The sequence below is a fragment of the Rhagoletis zephyria genome, unplaced genomic scaffold, assembly GCF_001687245.7.
Source record: "Rhagoletis zephyria isolate East Lansing unplaced genomic scaffold, Rhagoletis_zephyria_1.1 Rzeph_scaffold_00041, whole genome shotgun sequence".
In the NCBI taxonomy this organism is placed as follows: Eukaryota; Metazoa; Arthropoda; class Insecta; order Diptera; family Tephritidae; genus Rhagoletis; species Rhagoletis zephyria.
Window position 1 is genome coordinate 397072 of NW_016157125.1, and position 21843 is coordinate 418914.

The 21843-nt window shown below is 36.3% G+C and overlaps 1 protein-coding gene across 1 annotated transcript in view; it reads right to left on the bottom strand.

Annotated features, from left to right (window-relative positions):
• DIP-epsilon (Dpr-interacting protein epsilon) overlaps positions 1-21843 on the bottom strand; it is a 289178-nt gene that overhangs the window by 85294 nt on the left and 182041 nt on the right. Inside the window, exon 3 of the mRNA XM_017621291.1 lies at positions 11772-11988. Within this exon, the coding sequence (XP_017476780.1) occupies positions 11772-11988 (217 nt within the window). The remainder of the gene's footprint in view (positions 1-11771; positions 11989-21843) is intronic.

Below are 21843 nucleotides of genomic sequence, written 5' to 3' on the forward strand. Positions count from 1 at the left end.
TGAAAATTATTGAAATCGGACTAAAATAACGGCCGATTCTCATATAACGGTAAATTTAAGAAATGCTTGAAACTTCAATATTTCGAAATTGAAGGACGCTAATTTACTCAAAATTGATACACCTCGGCTTACCATCTAGCGGAAGGTTTCGGAAGGGTGAAAAAACATATATTTAACACTTGCGCAGGGTATTTAATGTTCGGCTCCGCCCGAACTTAGACTTTCTTACTTGTTTTTGATGATTTTTGGATTTGCTTTTTTTTAGTTTTTAGATCTTTTTAGATTTTTTTAACTTTTTACTTCTTATACTAAAAAGTGCAATAATACAAATTTATATTTTTTTTGCTTTTAATTTTTGTTATTTATTTCAGTTTTCAGTTAAAAAAAGCTTAACGTTTTTTAGAAAAGAAATATTTTTTTTTTTAAATTGGTGAATTTGAAATATTCTGTATTTTTTAATTTTTCAATGTACTGCTTTTTTAAAATATTTACTTTATTTGTTATATTTTAATATATTTTTTTTAACTTTTTAATTTTTTAAGAAAAAATAATTTTTCACAGATTTAAAAATTTTAAATATTCTTTAATTATGGATGATTTTTGGTTTTTTAATCTTTTTATCTCTGGTTTATTTAGTTGTTAATATTTTTAATTTCAGAAAAAAGTTGTTGGTTACCAAACAAACAGCAATTTATGTTAACAGTTTTTTCAGTTTTTAATTTTTGTAGTTTATTTCAGTTTTAGAAAAAGAATTCTTAAATTTAAAAAAAAATTTCAAATATTGAAATATTTAAAATCTTTTTTTTTTTTAAATATTGTTATTATTTTTTCCGTTCTTTTTTCATTTTTAGTATATTCAAACCTACAACTTCATTTTGTATCTTTCTTTTTAATTTTAGACGTTTCGTTGCTATTTTTATTAATTTTTAGGTGACAAAAAATTTTAAACCATTTTTCTTAAAATTGTTAGAAAAAAAAGGAAATATTTAAATTTTTAGCCGACTTCACAAAAAAGAGGATATCGGTATATTTTTTTTTTTGTAGGTATGTTACCGCATAACTTTGAACCACACTAGCCGATTTCAATAATTTTTTTTTTTTTTTAAAGCAAAGGTGTTACTTCACAGGTGGTACCATACTAATTTAGTTTAAATCCAATTATTGCATAATGAAGAAATTTACGACAATCTAAAATTTGTATATGAGAGTTGAAGTCGGTTTTGTTTTTTGCTTAAAAATTACTTCTTTTAATTTCTCTTTTTTACTTCTTTCAGTTTTTTACTTATTTTTTATTTTTAATTACAAAAAATATGTATGTTAAATGGGTCCATTCAAGCCGTTATTTTTAAACACAGTCCGTTTACGTAGTTCAGCTCAGTTCTGTGTATTTATCTTCAAAACACGAATTTTATTTGTGTTGGTTGGGCCTCTAATGACTTTTCAATTCGTTCGTAAATTTTTTTGCTGACAACTTTATTATGAAGAGCTAAAGTTGAAAACAATAACTGGCTAAAACAATGTCAGAGCCAATTATTTTGGCACACATTAGTCAGCATTATTTTGCAGGGATTTTTTTTTTTTACCTCATAAATTAATAAACTGGCCAACTTTTGGATGTATTTATGAAAAATAATTGCTCCCTGTGACCAACCCATGTGTGTACACGAATAATTTTGGAGTCGCATTGAAACCGCTGAGATTAAAGTTCATAACTATGTACGTATATACAGGTAATATTTATGTGTGTATGTATGTACGTATGTAAACTTGCACGCTTCTATAAATCTGCATTTAGTAACTTCTAAATTATAAAACTTTTTCGATTACGCGCGAATTTCACTCAAATGGCAAATATTTGAATAACAACTGTCAAAAATGCTTGACGCCAACAGCAATAGATGGCTATAACTTGACATATAATAGCAACAACAACAACAACAACAACCAAACTACAAATGCGAAAACAACATTTTGAAGAGTATATGGAAATGGAAATGGAGATGAAGATGCCAAGTGTGCAATTGCAACAGACAGCAATGGACAGACAACAAAGTGAAAATAGAAATGTGAATGTATGCCCGTTTGTGCATTTGTGTGCAGTGAAAGCCAGCGGAAATGACAGTATTTACACAAGTTCCGGTTTTGGGAGAAGTTGACACATCAGCCACTAGCTGCGGTAGCTGCGATTACAAACGTGTGTGTGTGTGTGTGTGTGTGTGTGCGTACCACATGCATATTTGGAGAAATGATAGTGGAAAAAAGTTTTGGTAAAAAAAATCTCTGTGACAAATAGTGGCATATGTTGAGCATAAATGGCCACACACACACACACACACACACACACAAAACCATCCATGCGTGTGTGCGCAAGCCATTTGCGTCGCCAGCAAAATGTCTCGTTCATATTTTTGTTTAGTTTTTCCATATTTTTTTTGCGCCCTATTTTAGGTTGTTTTCGCTATGCGTCGCAACATAAATCTGTACAAAAGTCCGCTGTGTCTGATTTTTATTTTGTTCATCTTCCTCTCGCTCCTTTCCACTTTTAACAATATGCAAATGTGTACGCAGTTGGACTGCAAAACGTTGCAGGCATCAAGAAGGGCATAGCGCAACAGTTTGACATATGTTCTACGTAGAACAGTAACAACAACATCAATACTTACAACACTACCAACAGCGAATAGCAACAAAAACATTTAACAGTTGTTTACTTATTTTTCCTTGTTTTTTTTTTTTTTTTGTGTTTTGCTATCCCACAACTGACAAAGCACTGCAACGTGCTTGACAAACAAACTATGCAAAATGGCAGTGGACATAACACAAACAACCGAGCGGCAAAATTCATCAAAACAGCGAAAAAAAGTAGCTTTGTAGCATAAAAGATGTGTAAAATGTGCGGAATTATTCGGGTGGTAAGGGGCCGAGTTGCAAGCGAGACAGGGTTCGTTGCGACAGCATAAAAATCAAAAATTTTCTCTGGTCACGGTGTTCGATTTTTGTAGCTATCCAATAATAAAAAAATTTTTTTTTTTTTCGATCTGGTATGTGCATCTAAAACGAATACGAATGCGTGTATGAATGCGTATTCGAATACAATTACGAATACGAGTACGAAAGCAAAAGCAAACCAATGCCAATACGAACGAGAAAACGAATACGGATTCGAAAAAGAATGCGAATATAAATACATAATATGTATGTACGTTCGATACAGAGGCTGGTATGGTATACAGTGACTCAAACAACTGACCACGTGTTGCTTTTTCTTAAATATTCGTAATGCTGTTCGAACTAATTTTTTTATTTTTTATTTTTTTGTTATGTTTCTATTTAATCAAAACCATATCAATTAAAACGTTCAAAATTTAGGAAGATTCAAAAAAAATTTCATCACAACTTCGACTTTTTAAGCTGATTCTTTAGAATATTTTTGAACATGCAGTGCAAATTTTAACCGACTGGAGAATTGCATTGATTTTTGATTTTTTTTTTAGACTGCTTTTGCGGTTAGTTTTTTAAAACAAGCACAATTTACAAAAACTGGCGTTGATTTTCTGAAATTTTATAAAAAAAAAATAATGCTTCTATGGAGACAAACGCAAAAATCCGTCACCAAAAAAAAAAAAAAAACATAAATTCTTACAATTCACTAAAATTGTTTGCACTATACAACTGCATTAGAGGGCTGCATGAATGCATTCAAAACGGCTTTTGAATTATCCATATACAAAACGAATGAACGATTTTGACTATGTATGTATGTATGTATGTATGTATGTATGTATGTATGTATTGCTGCGCTCCTATTATTAGAATATATAAAACAAAATGTATATTCATAACTTACAAAATTCCAAACGCTGAGTGTTTTGTATGTGAAGTAAAATATTCAAATCTACTGTACTCTGTTTGGCAAGAAGTTTGAATGAATGCATGCAGCCCTCTAAACTGCACATATATTCAGATTTAATAAGATGAAATTTTGATGAAAATTTGTTGAATTTTCCTAAATTGATTATAAAGTTTGAAACTGTGATTTATATGGTTTTCGTTAAAGCTTGGCCAATATTTTTATAGAAAAACAAAAATTTAGCTAGAAAAACATTATGAATATTAAAAAAAAAATTAACACGTGGTGACTTGTTTGAGTCATACAGTGAGCGTCAAAAATATGCATACCCTGACGTTTTGACGATTTAGTTATTTGTATTTTCCGTACCAAATTTTTCTTATTTTTTTGTAAAAAAAAATATTTCATAAAACAGTAAAAACTACAGGATCACATTTTTTTAATTTCATACAGAACTCGGGAAAATGCAAGAATTTGTACCAAGAAATTCTCACCGAAAGTTAAGTTAATTTTTCAAATCGTTTTCTTAGAAACATTTTGTAGTCCATGAAATTACAATATATTATACAAACGAAATTAAAATTTAGTGACTATCGCTGAATTTTTTTTCGTCAGTTTCACTCCGAAAATAATTGAGAGGAGAATAAAGTACAGAATAGATGATACCAGTGTAAGTAGTAGATGCTTCCTCAAATGAATTTGCGGAATTTATGATTTCATCCTCATCTAGGGTTGCCAGATTGGATTTTGCATGAAATTATAGAGTAATCTTTTAGCCCAAGACCGAATTACTGTCTCAATCGTTTGAAGAAAATCCTTTTAACGGATGAAGGATGAGGTAGTCCAATGGCTTTTTGCATTTTTGGTAGATGTGAAGGGAACGCTGCTATGATTTGGGTGCACGTCACTTTTTTAATTTTAGTGAGTTTAGATTTAGTGAGTGGCGTATCCAATCAAACATGCCCATATGTATACACAGCAAGAGAGTTCTCAATACAAAGCTCTGATTCTGTTTGGAGACTGGCTACATTTTTCTTAATTCAAAATTTAAGAGAAAACAGTTCACTGTGTCCTTTTCGTCTTATTTTTAATAAAAAAAATATTTATCTGCACAATTAAACCTATGCACATATTCAAAGTGTAAAAAACATGGCATTCTCTCCCTCTCCATCTCTTTCTAAGTGAGCTTCAATTAATTACCAGCGTAGCGTAGTCATGCCAGTGAAGCTCAAGGGCGCGTTTCGCTGTCAAATTTTTGACATATTTGAAAGAGCGAAAAAAGCAGCATCATACAAACGAACAGTATGTATAAGAAAGATAGCGAACAACTGGTTATTTGTAACTTTTTATTTTTTATTTATTTCTGCTTTGGCATTTAGTTGTTTATTTTTGTTTGGTTCTTGCAACACACGCTGACGCGGCTTATTTACTTTTTCTCACTGCATTTCACTTTACTTCACTTTTTTTTTAACTCCTTCTTTGAGATGGAACTTAACAATAAGCGCCACACACACACGGTTCTTGAAAAAAAGTGTAGGTATTAAATGTTCAACAGTGTTGTTTTTGAAGTAAACATGTAAACAACATTTTTTAGTTAAAAATTGGTAAGTGAAACTGAAGTTGCGAAGGGGTGCAGAGCCTGAAAATGTGATGCAAAACAACTAACTGTCAACAACACGAGTAGGCGAGACGACTTAAAGTTGACTTCACTTACAAAAAAAAAAAGCGATAGAATTTTTAATATGTTTTACGGGTTAAACTTTAATTTTGCCAACAGTAGGTCCACACTACAATATTTGAACGTCTTTTCTCAGTTGCATCGTATATTTCACTTTTATATAGAACCATTTCTCCCTACATATGTATATGGGGCGTTCCATATCAAAACGGACGGGGTTCACACTTCATGTGTTTGATTTGTTTCAAATTTTTAGGGTTGATGCATAAACATAAATAGTAAATAAATATGAATTTGAGCATGATTAATAAACTTTTAAAAACTTTATATAGACAAAAACAAAAACAAATCGATTTAATATTTTTCCAAATATCTCGAGTACGGCGCGTGGAAAAATTTAAAAAAAAAAAGATCACACATACACACATCAAAATTCTATACGAAAATAACTATTTAAAAAAAAAAAATTTTTCTTGAAAAGTTTTTCACATACAAATTTTTTCATAAAAAAATAGTTTATAAAAATATGCCATCTCAAAAAAAATTTAAAAAAATTACCGTGGAGCCTCTGAGTATTGGTCAATATTTAAGTATAGTATTACGGGGAGCACTCTACAATAATTTGAGTTATGATTTTTTTTGACACCGAAGTTGAGTAAATTTTTTTTTGCATTTTTTTGAGTATGCAGTTTTGTAGCCCATTAAATTTTAATATAAAGTGCAAGTTTTAAGCTACTGCAAAATTGCGTTGATTTTTAAATTTTTTTATGCTGAATGCTTTTTGCACTTTTTTCTTATGGAAGAAAATGCGCAAGACCGCTTTTAAAGAAAATTAAAAAAAAAAATCGCCAGTTTTGCAATCGCTTAAAACTTCCACTTTATTATACTAACTAGAGCCACCATTGTGATTTTTTTTCAATTTTTTCTTTTGAGATGGCATATTTTCAAAAACTATTTTTTTTTTATCAAAAAATTTGTATGTGAAAAATTTTTCAAGAAAAAAATTTTAAAAATATTTCTTTTCATAGAGAATTTTGATGTGTGTATGTGTGATTTTTTTTAATCTCTCCGTTCTCGAGTTATTTCGAAAACTACTAAATCGATTTGTATTTATTTTTGTGCTGTAAAGTTTTTAAAAATGCTTTAATCAAGCTCAAATTTCACAATTATTTATTATTTATTTTTATGCATCAATCCAAAAATTTTTAAACAAATCAAACACATGAAGTGTGAGCCCCATCCGTTTTGGTATGGAACGCTCCATATATGTATGTACGTGTATCTCTTCATAAACACGTACGTGAACGTACATACTTACATACACACGTGCAAAATACATTTTTTTTATTCCATTTGCTCCACTCCCTCGTCGACGAGCAAATAATGCAATTGTACGTACATATGTTGTGATGTCAACCCCGCATGAGTAATGCGATTTTTTTGCCCTCCATGCAACACACTAGATACTTTTTTATTCGAGGTCATACCCACGTACAAGGCGACTATTATTCTCGTACATAAATACATACTAAAGCATGATTTTATAAAGCTGTAAAAATTGAATGTCGTTTTATAGCAAAAACGGAAATGATTTCGAAAACATAAAGAAACACTTTTACAAGCTAGTAATGGCTACCTCCGTTTTGCGAGCGGATATTCGTAAGTGTAAATACTATTGACTCTTTGTTTGTTTGATGCATTACATTTTGGTGTTCTGCCTTTTGGAAATGTGTTTCAGGTGCAAACATATGCACATACATAAATATATGCGTGCATGTATGCGAAGACGGAAGGAATTTTTTGAATTGATAATAAACTTAAACTAAATAGTTACTTGTATTTTTGCCTAGGCTCACGGGGGTTTAAGTAGTGATATATAAATTAAAATTTTTCAAAATCAATGCCAGCAATTCGGAGTTGGTTTATAAAAAATAATTATTTAAAGGATGTACCATACTGACGGAAATCTAGCTGACCTCCTTTATCCGACCCTTTGATGGAAAATATATATACAGTCCTCGATTTAACCCTCCGCGAGTGTGCCAACTGCGATGTCGGGACGGTATCCAGCAGAGATCAGGTGTTAAAGCTCTTCAAAGCTCTGCCATACGGAAATAGTCCTTTATCATGGTCGTGAGGCATATGTACAGGGGTCGCATCAATGTCTTGTGCTTTGCGTGCTGATGATCGGCCAGGCAGGGGACCCCTAAATAGCGTATCGGGAAGTAACGGTGGCCTTACCGAGGCCAGAGACGCTGCTACGGTGGATAACATTTTCCCCAAAGCAAGCAGAGAAGAAGAAGATAGTGGAAGAGAAGCCAGACAGGTAGAGTGAGTTGCTCGCAAGAGTTTTCAAGGGAGATGCTATAAGCGAAGACTCGAACCTGAACATGCCCGTTGAGGGTGCCAACTCCGTAAGAAAAAGGGAACCGTTAGCTAGTTCCGCAAAGGAAGAAACGAAAAAGGGCAATAATTTGCGTAATTGAGAGGGGAAAAGAGCCTTATTGCAATACAGAGTGGCCCTCAACATTATTGAAAGCCTGGGAGCCGAAGTGGATCCTACGGACCGAGAAACTGAGCGCCTGGTATGGGCTAGGGAAGCTGTGCAGTCGGGAAGAAAACGGTTTGACAACCAAAGATTCACATCCAGTAACCCCAGATACGCAAACAGCATCGATGAGCCGCAGGTTAAGCTTTGGCACCGGATGAAGCGATAGTGGTTAGCGATAGGTGATTAATCCACCACTAAGCGACACAAGATCAGCAGGGGAGAAAGTTTGCCGACGATGAGGCAGGTAAAAGGCGGTAATTCGGCGATTCTAAAAGCCTATGGACTAGCAAGCTGCTGGTCGTAGGTAAGAGCTGCAAAACAAGCACAGTGATGACCTAGGCAGTGACGCCTAGGCAGAATAGTAATGAAAAAGGTGGCGTTGCGCAGGAGATAAATGGGCAGTAACTCACCGTGGCGCTTCTGGCCCATAGCGGGCCCTATATTTATATCACCACCGAAAGATGGAAATCTGTAGACAGAGAGCTGCTGAGCCAGACGATTAAGAAGATGCATGAAAGGCCGGGCCGGCCAATGCCTTCTTTCGATGCAGCAGATTGGGACATTCAGCTGGTTAAACGGAGTGGTAAGTAACCTCCGAAGACACAGTGAAGGGCGGTAAGAGGTGGTGGATAGGGCCCTGATCCGCAAGATACCGAAGGCCAAGGTATGGATCCCGTATGTGGTGAAGGCAGATAAAGCTTTGTGGTTACTGCAGAGTAAACATCCGAACATACCGTCACGAGATTGAAAACTGATCCACATTTAAATGCCTACGGAGGAGGGACAGAATTATATCCTGAAGATCATTGACGACGCGGAGGACTTACTTTAGCCGTAGCAAGGAAAAATGTCATAGGGTATGGGAATCGTCTATCGCTGACTCAAAAAAAGAAGGCCGAAAGACGACAATCAAAACACACTTCTTTCAGAAACCCCAGACTCACAAACCCCTTTCAAAAGTTGGTTGTGGACAGGTTGAGTTCACCCAGGTCGGTTAGAGACGTAAAAGACCTGGAAAGAGTGAACGATTGCGCGTGTAATATTCTAAGTGATGCTTCTAGGCAGGCTGAGTATAGGGATGTTCTAAGGATCTGCAAGAAATCCATGCGTAGTGAGAAAGGAAACTTATGCCGGAATTTCTACAGAGAAATCGAAAGCTCCAGCGAGGCAACAATTCCTGGATTCTTGTGTAACCCAGAGATTCATTAAAAAGGATGACGGCGAGTGGACTCAATGTGACTAGGAATCTCTCAATTTATTATTACAGCCTCACTTCCCTGCGGTCTAGAATCCAGGTACCTGAGGTCTACCTGATGCTGAGGCATTCATCGGAAAAGATCGTAGCTTTGTAAGAACTCTGGAAACTGTGGTGGGCATTGAGCTCATTTTGGCAGTATAAATCACTGGGTCTAGGCGCCATATTTCCTGCGATGTTGCACAAGGCGGGTCAGAAGACTAGAAATGTTTCGGCGCAGTAGGGTAGGCATTAACCGCAACCAAACCGGTTAATATATGTTCGTTACTTTGGTCGCTGGTGGTCTAGAAGATACGGAAGATAATGGAGGTTGTATCCGCCGAAACTACTGTACATGCGATGATATTTCTGTCATAGTAAGCGGAAATGTCTGTCTACACTTAGCTCACTTATGAGCCAAGCACTACGGGATATACATCTTTGGACAATCGAAGTGGGCTTAGTGTCGACGCAGAAAAGTTAGATCTGGTACTTTTCACCAGAAAATACAAAGTTTCGCACTGGTCTAAGCCTAAATTGGTTAGGGTGACCCTCCAGGTAAAGTACCTCGAAATAATACTCCATAGTAAGCTCTTCCCTATGTGTATCGTATGGTAGTCCAAGGCGCTGATAGCCACTTGGGTGTCTGAGTAAATGTTAGCCTTCCTTAACGACAGCAAGCCTAACTACAGGCAATCGACAGCTTCCTTAATAGCAGCAACCTCCACCTGAAAAACACTAAACTGATATCGAAGCCAAAATTTAAGGTTGATGGAGAGTTTACTGAAAAAACCGACGCTGTAGTCAAGCATCGACCCATTCGTGTAAAAGTTAACCAGGGCATCTTTCCAATCACTGCCCCGTGCAGAACGGGCCAGCTGGTGCCAGAATAGATACGTAGTAATTCGTGTTATCAGGGATAAAATTGAAGCCTCGGAGAATACTTGCGCGTCCCAGTCAGGCGGCCAGTGCTCCTAAGTATAATAGCCCAATTCTGTACAGGTGGCAAATTTTTTTTTACTGACAAATTTAACATTTTTCATATATTTTTCAGTAAAAAACTAATTTGTCAGTGATACAGAAAAGAGCCATAACTGCCACGCACGCTGCAGCTGCTTTTCCTGTAATATCGACCGGCGCTAATGTTAAGCATGAAATAGAGGGCTAAGGTAAGCGTGGTCCTAAGTGCATCAATGAGTGCCGGTCTTTGCACTCGCTCCTTCCTAGCCGATTTCAATGCATACCAGCAGACAAGGACTGCATAAAATATTTAACTGTAGTATAGCCATGAAGTAACCTTGGAAGAAATGCCCCATATCTCGCTTATTGCCCCTCTGCAGCTATATAGAGCCACTGAAACCTTCCTTGCCCTTTCCTCGATATTAGACATCGACTTCTGCTTTCTACCAAGAATCAAGCCCAAGTACTTCACCCTGTCAGAAAGGGTCAGGTGAATGCCTCCCAAAGAGGGAGCAATGGAGTGGGCCACCTTAGAATATATCCACAAATGTTCCACTCACTAAAAGTGCTACATCATCCGCATAGGTGATTACCCGGCATTCCCTAATCGCCAACTCCTCTAGCAGGTCGTTTACAACTGCGATGTAGAGAAAGGGCGGAAGGACACCACCATAAGGCGTGCTCTTTTTTTACGCCTGCCTACGAATCCCATTCCACCGCGACAACTCTGATACAAGGCCAGCTTTGATCCGAAGCTTGCTCAGGGATCTAACTATTGCCGTCGGTGGTATACTGCTAAAGGCCCTGTATATATAGAGGAAGGCCCCTACAGGGAATTCTTTATGCATGTTTGCCGAATTGAGCAAAGCGCTCTCGACCCGCCTACACTTGATGTATGCATATTGAGCTCCCGACAGGCGGCCGCGGAGCAGCGCATTCCTGATATGCAGCTCAACAATCCCCTGCATACAACTACTAAATTCATATTGATTAATTTGCTAGAAGAAAAATCCACTTTTAGGTTCATTAAAGAAATTAGCGAGCTGAAGCTCGACAGCAAAATTTTCAATCATCTCACAATAATCTGCGTTTGTTCGGTGGCAAATTTTTACCCTAAAACAACGAATTAAAAATAAGAAAATTATATGCTCCCGTATAAAGTTGCTCAAGTAATGTAAGCTAAATATGTCTGAGCTGAGTAACCCAAAGAATACGTGTCCGTATTTATGCTAAGCAAGGTGAAACCAAGGTAAGCAAATAATACGTGAATAAATATTCAAGAAGGTGGTTAAAACAAGAAAAGTTAAACAAATAAGCTCAGCCAAAAAAAAAAAAACATCGCATCCTACGACAAGCTGCAGGCATACATATTTAGGACCGCACACAGCTTATGCTACTTATGTATGTAGGTTAGTATTTATGGTGTCTTCCAAATCGCTTAATACTTTGGTTTATTTGCACAGATTTATTTTGTGTACATATTTTTTCACGCACTTACCAACAACTTTGACAAAGCCGTATTGTGTCTTCGCTGTCACCGTATTTATTTGACACATATAACGGCCCTTATCCTCCTCCTGTATGTTATTGATATGCAGGAACCATGTACGATGTTTATCATGCTTATCATGTGTGACACTAATGCGTGGATTACGTGTGATCACATGATTGTGAACGGTCAATATGGCTGATTGTTCGAAATGCATCCACGCCACCTGCGGGGCGGGTAGAGAGAGAGAGAAAAACATAGACAAAAAAGAGGTGAGTTATAAGATTTGGTAAGTTATATGAATATGTAAAACATATGTATGAATATGAGGGCGATAAGATGAATACAAATTACGCAGTTGCGGTAGGATATCATAGGAATATTAATCAAGGAAAAAAAATGCTAAGCATTTTAGGCACAAAATATTTCTCAAATTTGTCAGGCGAAACGAATGCTGGACATTTACATATTCGACAACACACAATGAGAAATTAAGTTGATAGTTTTGTCTGGGAAAAGTGAGCTTTTTTTTTTGTTTTTTTGATACACAAACTTGCTGGCTAATTCAGACTATCCACACTTCAAGTCATAACCCTGCCCCAAAATAGCCCGCATACATTTTTGCCTTTTCTCTCAAACAACACATACACAGCCTGCGGCACTCATACCGCTGTCGTATGCGTACAACTCATATTAATAACGCTCAAGAAGAACATTAGTCGAACAAAAGTTATGTCTTTCCATGCGGGCAGGCGACCCGCTGACACTTAATGACAAATTCCACATACGCCCTGGATGACACTTTAGCCAATGTGGCAAGAAAGAATGCCATAAATGTGAAATGTGTGAGTGAGTGTGAAAAATGTGCGACTACAAAAACAAGCTATAAGCAATAAAGTAGTGGCAAATGTGGCGGACAAAAATAACTAAAAGTGAGATGACAAAAATAAAAATAAAATAGAAAAAAAAACCAAACCCCAACTTAGCCACCAAATTGTCCGCATAAGTGATACCATAAGCCAGCATGTGTTGCAGCAGCATAACTTTGTTGTGAAGCCATCAATTTTTATGCAAGATTACGGGCCAAAAAAATGCAGAAGAAAGTAACAAAATTACAAATATACTATTACACACACGCACACACAAACACACGTGAATGCTCAACTAAAAAACAAAAAAAAAAAAACAAAAAAGTTAAGTGAAATAAGAAGAGCGCAAATAATGACGCACAACTTCCGAAGAAATCACATGGCATGGCAAGAATATTTTTCACACCCATTGCACTTGGCGGAATTTGTTGTGCGCTGGAAAAGTTTGCTGCCACATACTTTTTAATGAAATGTCACACGCACTCACACACACACACTTACAGATGCACACATAGACACTAAAACGCACATCATGGAGCAAAGTTGCTGTGAAAATATTTGTGTCAAGCAGCCGTCGAAATGTTTTGCATTGATATTTAATAAATTGCTTTTTATTCGATAAACAAAAGTTGCAAAGTAAAAGCGGCGAGGGTGGTTGGCATTGGAAGGAGGAGTGGGAGTGAAGCAGCTTTGGCGTTGAAACTTTGGCAGCATATGCTGGTGAAAAATTTCGAAAGGATAAAGGGTTAAAAACTGCAAGAGCAAGAAGTTAAGAGACCGCAAAAGGAAAGCGGTTCCTTTAAGCATAGATGTAGTAGTTAGTCAAAGAGGTGCGCAAATGGTTGATGTCTTCTACGCGCATTGCGCCTTGGTTGAGCGTAAATGACTAATTACTTGAAGGACTTATGTCTGCTTCCAATGTAAGAAGCGGTTCACAACATCGTCGAGTCTCTACATCAACTACAGTTTCCAGTCCATGCCTTTTCGAGGGTGCAGAAACGACATTACCCAAGGTTGTGGTGTCCGATTCTTAGTGAATGAAAGAATGAGGAAAAAAAGTTACGATGCTGGAGAAGGTGATTCGGCACCGATACGAGGAAACGAACTACTTTTCTAGCTATGACGTTCAAACACAGACCAGGCAGTCTTAAGAGAGGTGTTCAGGCTCACTTTAAAAAAGCAAAAAGCAGTGGATTTTGACTCCGAATTAAAAAAAATTCTAAATGCTTCCATTGACGACTCTGTTGCTTTCGGTTACTTATTGATCAAGAAATGATATAAACCTTTTCCACGTGTTTTGGTTTTGTTGTTGCGAGAGAAGGAGACGAAGATGACCATAGACGACCCACAATAATCCGTTTTCATTTATACGGTTAGAAGAGATCTATCACTATCTACACTATCTACAAGCGAGGCACAAAGCCTATTGTGATGCCGTATGTGGGGTCAGCAACTTCCCATCGGTCCTAAAACCTAGAACGAAGAATTGTCTACCTAGGGTGGAGAGTTTTCGTCTGGATAGCAGCACGGCACTGGCATAACAGGTGCGGAATCGTTTCCACCTCCTCTTCATCTTGACAACTTCTACAAAAGTCATGTGATGGTATGCCTAGTCGATAGGCACGCTTGCCAATTAGGCAGTGTTCTGTTATAACACATACCAACAAACTGTTATTCTCGGAAATAAGTAGCTTGCAAGTTTGTAAGAGTATTCCTATTTCATCATTTATATCCTCAATAAGGATATTGGTTCCAAGTCGCGCCAATTCATCCACCTAATGTCGCAGTACACCGGAATCAATAACTCCTTTGGGCGAAAAGACTCAGCCATCTCGTTAAGAGATATGCGGCATTTCATGGCTACCATGGAGGTTGGCGACTGCTTTTTAAGAGACTTTATTGCCGCCCGGCTGTCAGTGAAGATGTAGATATCACCTTGGGATATCATATCACACTTTACCAGTTTTGTGGCCCCGTCTATTGCCATCAATTTGGCCTAAAAAATAGTAAAAGTGAACCGGAAGTATACACCCCCACCAATCCTTCCCTCGAGCTTTGCGCCATTTGTGTATACATGGATAGACTCGCCACTCCTTAGAGCTTATCGTTTCCACTCTACCCTTGAGGGTAGGACGGTTGTAAAGGCTATAGTTGGGGCAGGCTTGGGAAGTGCATAGTCTACCAATCCGGGAAGACCTGGAGACTCCATCCTGTCATGATCATGAGTGGTGTATAGCTACTTATTTAGACTGTTCATAAGAATTTCCGCAATGCTTGCGACCTGTTTGCCATTTAGGTCCACCGGAAGAAAGTTCAGTAGAGCACACAGTGCCTTAGATAGACGCAAGCCTTTGAACCATGGTGCTACTGTTTCTTTGCGCACTTTATCTGCAATATCGAGTCCCCAGTTTAGTTTCCTATCTAGTATGGATCCGAGATATTTGGTCTCCTCTTTTACAACGAGAGCTTTTTCCTCTACGGTTATAGCATGCAGGCCGGTTACCTTGAGCTTCCTTGTGAAGATCACTAGGTCCGTCTTTTGGATTTGTTCCCAGTCCTCGCGGTAGTTTGCTAAGAGATTTTTGAATTAGCTCAGTCAAGATTGAGAGGGGTTTTCCCGAGATAGCTATTGCAATACCGTCGGCGTATGCAATTATCTTCTCACCAACGTCTTAAAGTTTTTGAAGGAGGCTGTCTACTGCTATGTTCCCCAGAAGCGGAGAGATTATTCTGCCTGGGGCGTATCCCTTACCAGAAACCATTTTATTTGCTATTCTCCAAATCCTGCGCTTCTTTCGCGTCCGGTTGGCATTCGCTCGATAAACGAAGTTGCATAAAGGAACACAAAAATACCGTAGATAAGTTGGAGCCAAATAATTCAGCCGCCTCCTGGAACTTTGACATGCAAGAAACAGGCTTTCATAGGAGTGACTTCGCTAAGCAATAAGTTCTACGAGACATGAAGCATTTCCTCACACATGGTAACAGCAAATTTTTTGATCTAAATATAGACTCAGGGCACAGAATCTGTCTTGAAGGCGAAAAGCTTTTTAAGACCGGGGAGTAAGAGGACATACATACTGATCATAGTGCGTTAGACATAGCATCGATAGCTTCAAACTAAGCACCCTTGATTTGGCCCTGAATTAGAAGCTCTCACCGAACAGCCCGGGTGTGTAAAAACAGCGCGACCAACCGTGAATTACATATATAACTGACGTATGTTCAAAGAAATGAATAAAATAGATAAGTTGGCAGCCCTAAGAGAAGCACTCTTGTTTTTTTTCGGCCATTACTGGATATCTGATGGCGGAGATATCTGCACAGATGCAATTAATTGATTTATGTTTTTTTATTTATATGATGAGGATCTTCCTTGACGCTGTAACCGCCTGTGCGATTTTAAACGATGAGGGTTATGAAACACAAATTAGGAGTCCGCCAACTGAAAGCGCACACCAATCACGAATTGTGATAAAAATGAGCGGTAGGAGCGTGAAGCTAGGAAAAATTTAAAATATTACAACTGATGCGGTTGGAGAATATGAGATGGCTTTCCAAGTCAAATCCTGGTAGAGCAAACTTCACCTCGATTTTGATGAAAAATTGAAAAACTAGTGAGATTTGCTCATACACACATACTCTCGTGTCTCTCTCAAACTGGCAAAAACGCAAGACCCTACTACTACTATTCCTACTGATTTGTCTTCTTCTTCCCACGGTATCTTAATGCTTCAACTTTTTACTGCATCACTCGTACCACGATTGGAAAATTACTTTAACTTAAAATTTAAATGGGTAAAAAAAATGGTCCGGAGACGGCCCCTTCCCCCCAAATATAAATATAATCGAAAACACTTTATAGATAAAATTACAAAGAATGTTTAACTAACGAGAAAACAGGGGGATAAATTCCATTATCCACCAATAAAAAGGAAACAGCATTTAAGGCGCACAAGCCAAGCAAACACAGACACACTCACACCCACACGCATCCAAAGTCAATGTGTGATTGAGCTGATTAACGAAGTGCGTCAATAAAACTCCAGCGCCAAAAGATTGCTGCTTTTATGTACATACGTGGGAGGCAGTCTAATGTGGTACATTGTATGCTATAAGTGCCTACACTGTGTACATATGTGTGTATATCTATATACAGATGTATGTTTTTATCCTTTTAACCATTTTGTATGGCAAGTTGTCAGCAAACGCTTGATGTTCACTTTTTCAATTGCAAATATAAATACAAATAAAAATCAGTGCGTGAACTTGCATGAAGAAACCGTAAAATGAAGAGCAAGCTTGAAAGCAAGGCGCAAACAAGCAGCCACAGAGAATAATATGCAGGGTAAAAACATGGAATGAGAGGCACAAAAATTACACAAGTCGTCGATAAGTCGATCACGTTTCTCCGTACATGCCAAGACATTGAAATATGAACAAAAATCTGTCTGTCGCAACAGACACTAACACACATACGCACGCATACGTACTTTTTACGTAAACTAAACATGGTGATGGGAATGAGTGCTTGCACAAGAAAATACAAAGAATGTGTGGCATGTGTGACTTCCTTGTTGGATTTTATTTTTTGCAGGAGATCAACTTTGCAGCCAGACTAGAACTTTTCAAGCATAGAGAAATACTTCAATTCTTGTATATGCGTGCGAGTGTGTGCGTGTGTTTGCCACTCCACAAACGCTTATGTACGCAGAATACATGTGTTCTTCGACGCCACTCTAGCCACATTCATCTAGTTGAGACCGGAGCATTGCTTCCTTTTCGCAGCTGAAAGTTTACAGCTCTAACCTGCCATCCGGCCAACGTGTTGACGACTCCTATTGCCAGCCACTTTTCCTCAACAAACAAGCCAAAGTCAGCGACGAGTTGTTGCTATTGCTGCTGGCTGCGCTGCAGCAGTCTTTCATCAGCACTTTTTCACTGTTGGTTATCATCGAAATGGCATCGACAGCGATATGTGTTGTAAGCTGAATCGAAAATATGTGCAATTGGTAAACACGCACACACACACGCACACACATTCATACACATACCAACATACCAATATATGGGGCGTTCCATACCAAAACGGACGGGGTTCACACTTCTCGTGTTTGATTTTTTTTTTTCAAATTTTTACGTTTGATGCATAAACATAAAAATAAATAAATATGAAATTTGAGCTTGATTAATACATATTTAAAAGGTGACAGGTAATAAGATCAACGGAAATGAGGTCAATTGACTTTATTTCCCACCCTTTACCTTTTTAAAAACGAAATAAAATCAATTGACATTATTTCTCTTTCAAACATTAAATTTGCTTAGCTTCGCGGCGGCCCGCGTCAGCGCGCTACACCGCGCGCGTCGCGCTCGCGCTCGCGCCCCGCGTACCCAGCGCGACCGGCGCGCACACCACGTCACGCTACGCCGCGGCCCCCCCGGCCCCGCCTTCACCGTCTCCCGACGTGCTGTAACGCAGGTAGATTTATTTTTTGTATACGTTGAAATAAAATTTTTATATATTTTAAACATCGAGGGTTTATATTCAATAATACCCCCTATCTGCACACTTTTCACAAAGATGAGATTCTGATATAAAAATCCACCTAAGCTTTAACTGTCATCAGTGATATTAATGTTACNTACTCTTTCTTCAGATATTTCTCATATTCCAGCTGTGCGCAGGCGTTTAGTTTTTCGCATCGTGTTTTTACGTATTCGTAATTTAAAATTTTTTTTAATAGAATCAATTGGTGGTAGTTTATGATTGTGTGTGAATTATCACAACACTGAGGATTTGGCAAAAGCCTTTTTCATCTATTAAAAAACAACACTTACGGGGCAATGTTTATTGTAAGAACAACATTTTTTTCTATGAATCGACATACTTTAAGCATTGTTGACGCTATTTCCATTTGAATGAGGAAATAGCGTCAATGACTTTATTTCCAAATTTTTGTTGACTTTATTTCGCTTTTGAAAAGGTAATAATGTCAATTGACTTTATTTCGCGCCAGGGTGGGAAATAAAGTCAATTGACCTTATTTCCATTGACCTTATTACCTGTCACCATTTAAAAATTTTACAGTACAAATACAAATCGATTTAATAGTTTTCCAAATATCTCGCGAACGGGCAAGGAAAAAATTTGAAAAAAATCACACCTACACACATCAAAATTCTCTATGAAAAGAAAAATTAAAATTTTATTGGGTATGCAGTTTTGTAGCTCATTAAATTTAGTATAATAAAGTGCAAGTTTTAACCGATTGCAAAACCGGCGTTAATTTTTATTTTTTTTGATTTTCTTCGAAAACGGTTTTGCTCATTTTCTTCCATAAGAAAAAGGTGCAAAAAGCCGTCAGCGTAAAAAATATTAGAAATCAACCCAAAAATTCATAACTCAAATTATTGTAGAGTACACCCCATAATACTATACTTAAATATTGCGCAATACTCAGAGCTACCGTTGATATTTTTTTTAATTTTTCTTGAGATGGCATATTTCCAAAAACTTATTTTGCTATCAAAAAATTTGTATGTGAAAAATTAAAAAAAAAAAAAATAATTTTTCTTTTCATTGAGAATTTTGGTGTGGTTATGTGTTATTTTTTTTTTTATTTTTTCCGTGGCAACTCTAAAAATTTGAAACAAATCAAACACGTGAAGTGTGAACCATGATAAAAACATGATTTTTTTTTTTGAAGTTTGCCAACATTTTAAAATCATATAAAATTGATAGTAAAAAAAGGAATTGTTCAAAGTTGTTGTTGTTTGAGATTAAAAATGAGAATGTGTGTGTGAGTTTGTGTGTAAAATTTTAACCTTAAATTTGCTTGCAACCGTCAATAATTTGAAAAATTCCTGTCAGCCGTTCTACCTTCTTATTTTTTTATCATGGTGTGAACCCCGTCCATTTTGGTATGGAACGCCCCATATACAATCACTAGTATGTATTTACAAAAGTAACAGCAGTGGCAGCACAGAAACGGCACTGTAAGTATCATAAAACAGTATTTGTAAACATTTACCGGTTGGTCTGTGAGAAAAAAATAAAAATATTGTAAAACAAAGCAAGCAATACCATAAAAACACTTTTGCCATATTTGCTGCCATTTCCACTGCTGTTAAGTGTAGGTGTATAATACCATAGCTTTCAAGCACTTCCTCGTAATTGCAGTTTAGCCTTACTGTATATTGGCACTTCAGCAGGTACTTGATTTTATGTTTTACGAGTATCAAAGAGCTCATTGTCGTTGGTGTTTCCAATGCTGTAGCGTTATTGGCGAATCGTAATCGAGTACCTGGCAGCAAGTGTGAGATATGAATATTAAGTGCAAAGGCAATTTCGATTTATTTTTCCAACGGTTTGTTACTTAATTGAAGTACGCATCTGAAATTATGGGTAAAGCTAGCAAATATTGAACGTAGTTTTGATAGAAATTTATTGAAATTAAAGCTTAAATAATAATAAAATCAAAGTAAGTATTCTTATAAAAAAAAATTGATTGAACCAAAATGTTTCGCAAAAAAAAAATGCTACGCTATTAAAAACAAGGAGTTTTTTTAGCAAATTTACAAATTTTTGCACTTAGCACCTGTCGCAGTTAGAAAATAATAAATTTTTTTTTAAATTTATAATAATTTTCATCAAACAACTGTTGTTAAAATTTTTGGAAAAAAATAAAATAAAAAATTTCTAAAAGGTGGCAACGCCGGGCAAAAAATATTTAGCAATTTTTATCAAACAATTGTCGTTAAAATTTTTGGACAAAAATTTAAAAAAATTTAAAAAGGAGTCAAGGCCATGCAAAAATTTGTTTGCACAATTTGATCTTCTACATTTAATAACTTGCTATATAAAATAAATAAAGTATAAAATAAAATTTTTATTAACAAAAATTTTAAGGAACCAAAATTTTACTTAACTTTTCTTGAGGTAAAACAAAGTGAAAACACCGCTAAAAAGTTCATTTAATTCAGAGTGTACCTACTTAATTTGAAGTACCAATGTGAACAAATTCTACTTCATTAACTAATAACACTACTCTACAAATTTCTTTAATAAATACATAATTTTAATATTCTATGCCTTCCTTAAAAATAATGTAGCATACAAATATATCTACATATGTGTAAAAAATTGTCCCGATATTTTCCTTTGAAGAAATTTTTAAGTGGCGCTCATGTTATTTCTTGAAAATTTTTAAGCTAAATTTAGCATTCAAAATTTTGCCACTTTTATTTAAAAAATCAAATAAATAAACTATTAAAATTAACAACACCCCAGCCTCTAAATGACTCAACCACCCAGCAATGCCATTTCAATAGAATTGAACTGATGAATTAAATTTAAAAAATGTCGGTCAATAAATTTTCTCAATTCGTTTTTATTACATATTTGCCATCGTTCACTCGTTTATGCAAATTTTTAAATGCTCAAATGACTCCAAGTAAATATTGATCAATTTTCTCAATGTGCATATTGCGCATAAAAATATGCTATGCAAAGTTTGTCATTGCCGGATATTGATGAAATGAAAACTCAAATAAAAATGTATGTCTGTAAATAGAACAAAGAACATATTTGTACTTTAAAAATAAACAATATTCTTAGCACGTATTGACCGAGTGTACACTGACACAGAAATGCTAGTGCAAACTTTCTAGCAGCAAGTTATGCTTGCAAATAAATATGGAAAACATATCTATTTAACGGCATTTATACATACAAATGTAAATCTACAATATTTGCTATAACTAGAATTCAAAAAATATTTACGAATTTCAGACATTTACGAAATTTTACAATTTCTTTTTCTTGCGAACTCTTGCTTGACCCAGTGTGCGGCATACTATTGGGCGCTTTGCCTCACACACACGTTACAGGCTAATAAAATAAGCAGCTCTGGCATTTTGACTGCCTTCCAGGAGACAGATATTTTTTATGTGTATGTAAAATACATATGTACATATAATGGCAAGTACAAAAAAATCCGAAATCAAGCAGTCACTGTCCAATAATGGAAGGCTAATAAAAGCACAAAACAATAACAACAATGAAAATATAGCAAATATTCAGGAAAAAATGCAATATCTAGCGTGCAGACAATCTTTGGCATGCAAATTCATACACGGAAGTATGCAATATTTATGTATGTTTTTACTATGTGCAAAGCTATGCCATGTTGGGTATTTAAATGTTGGCA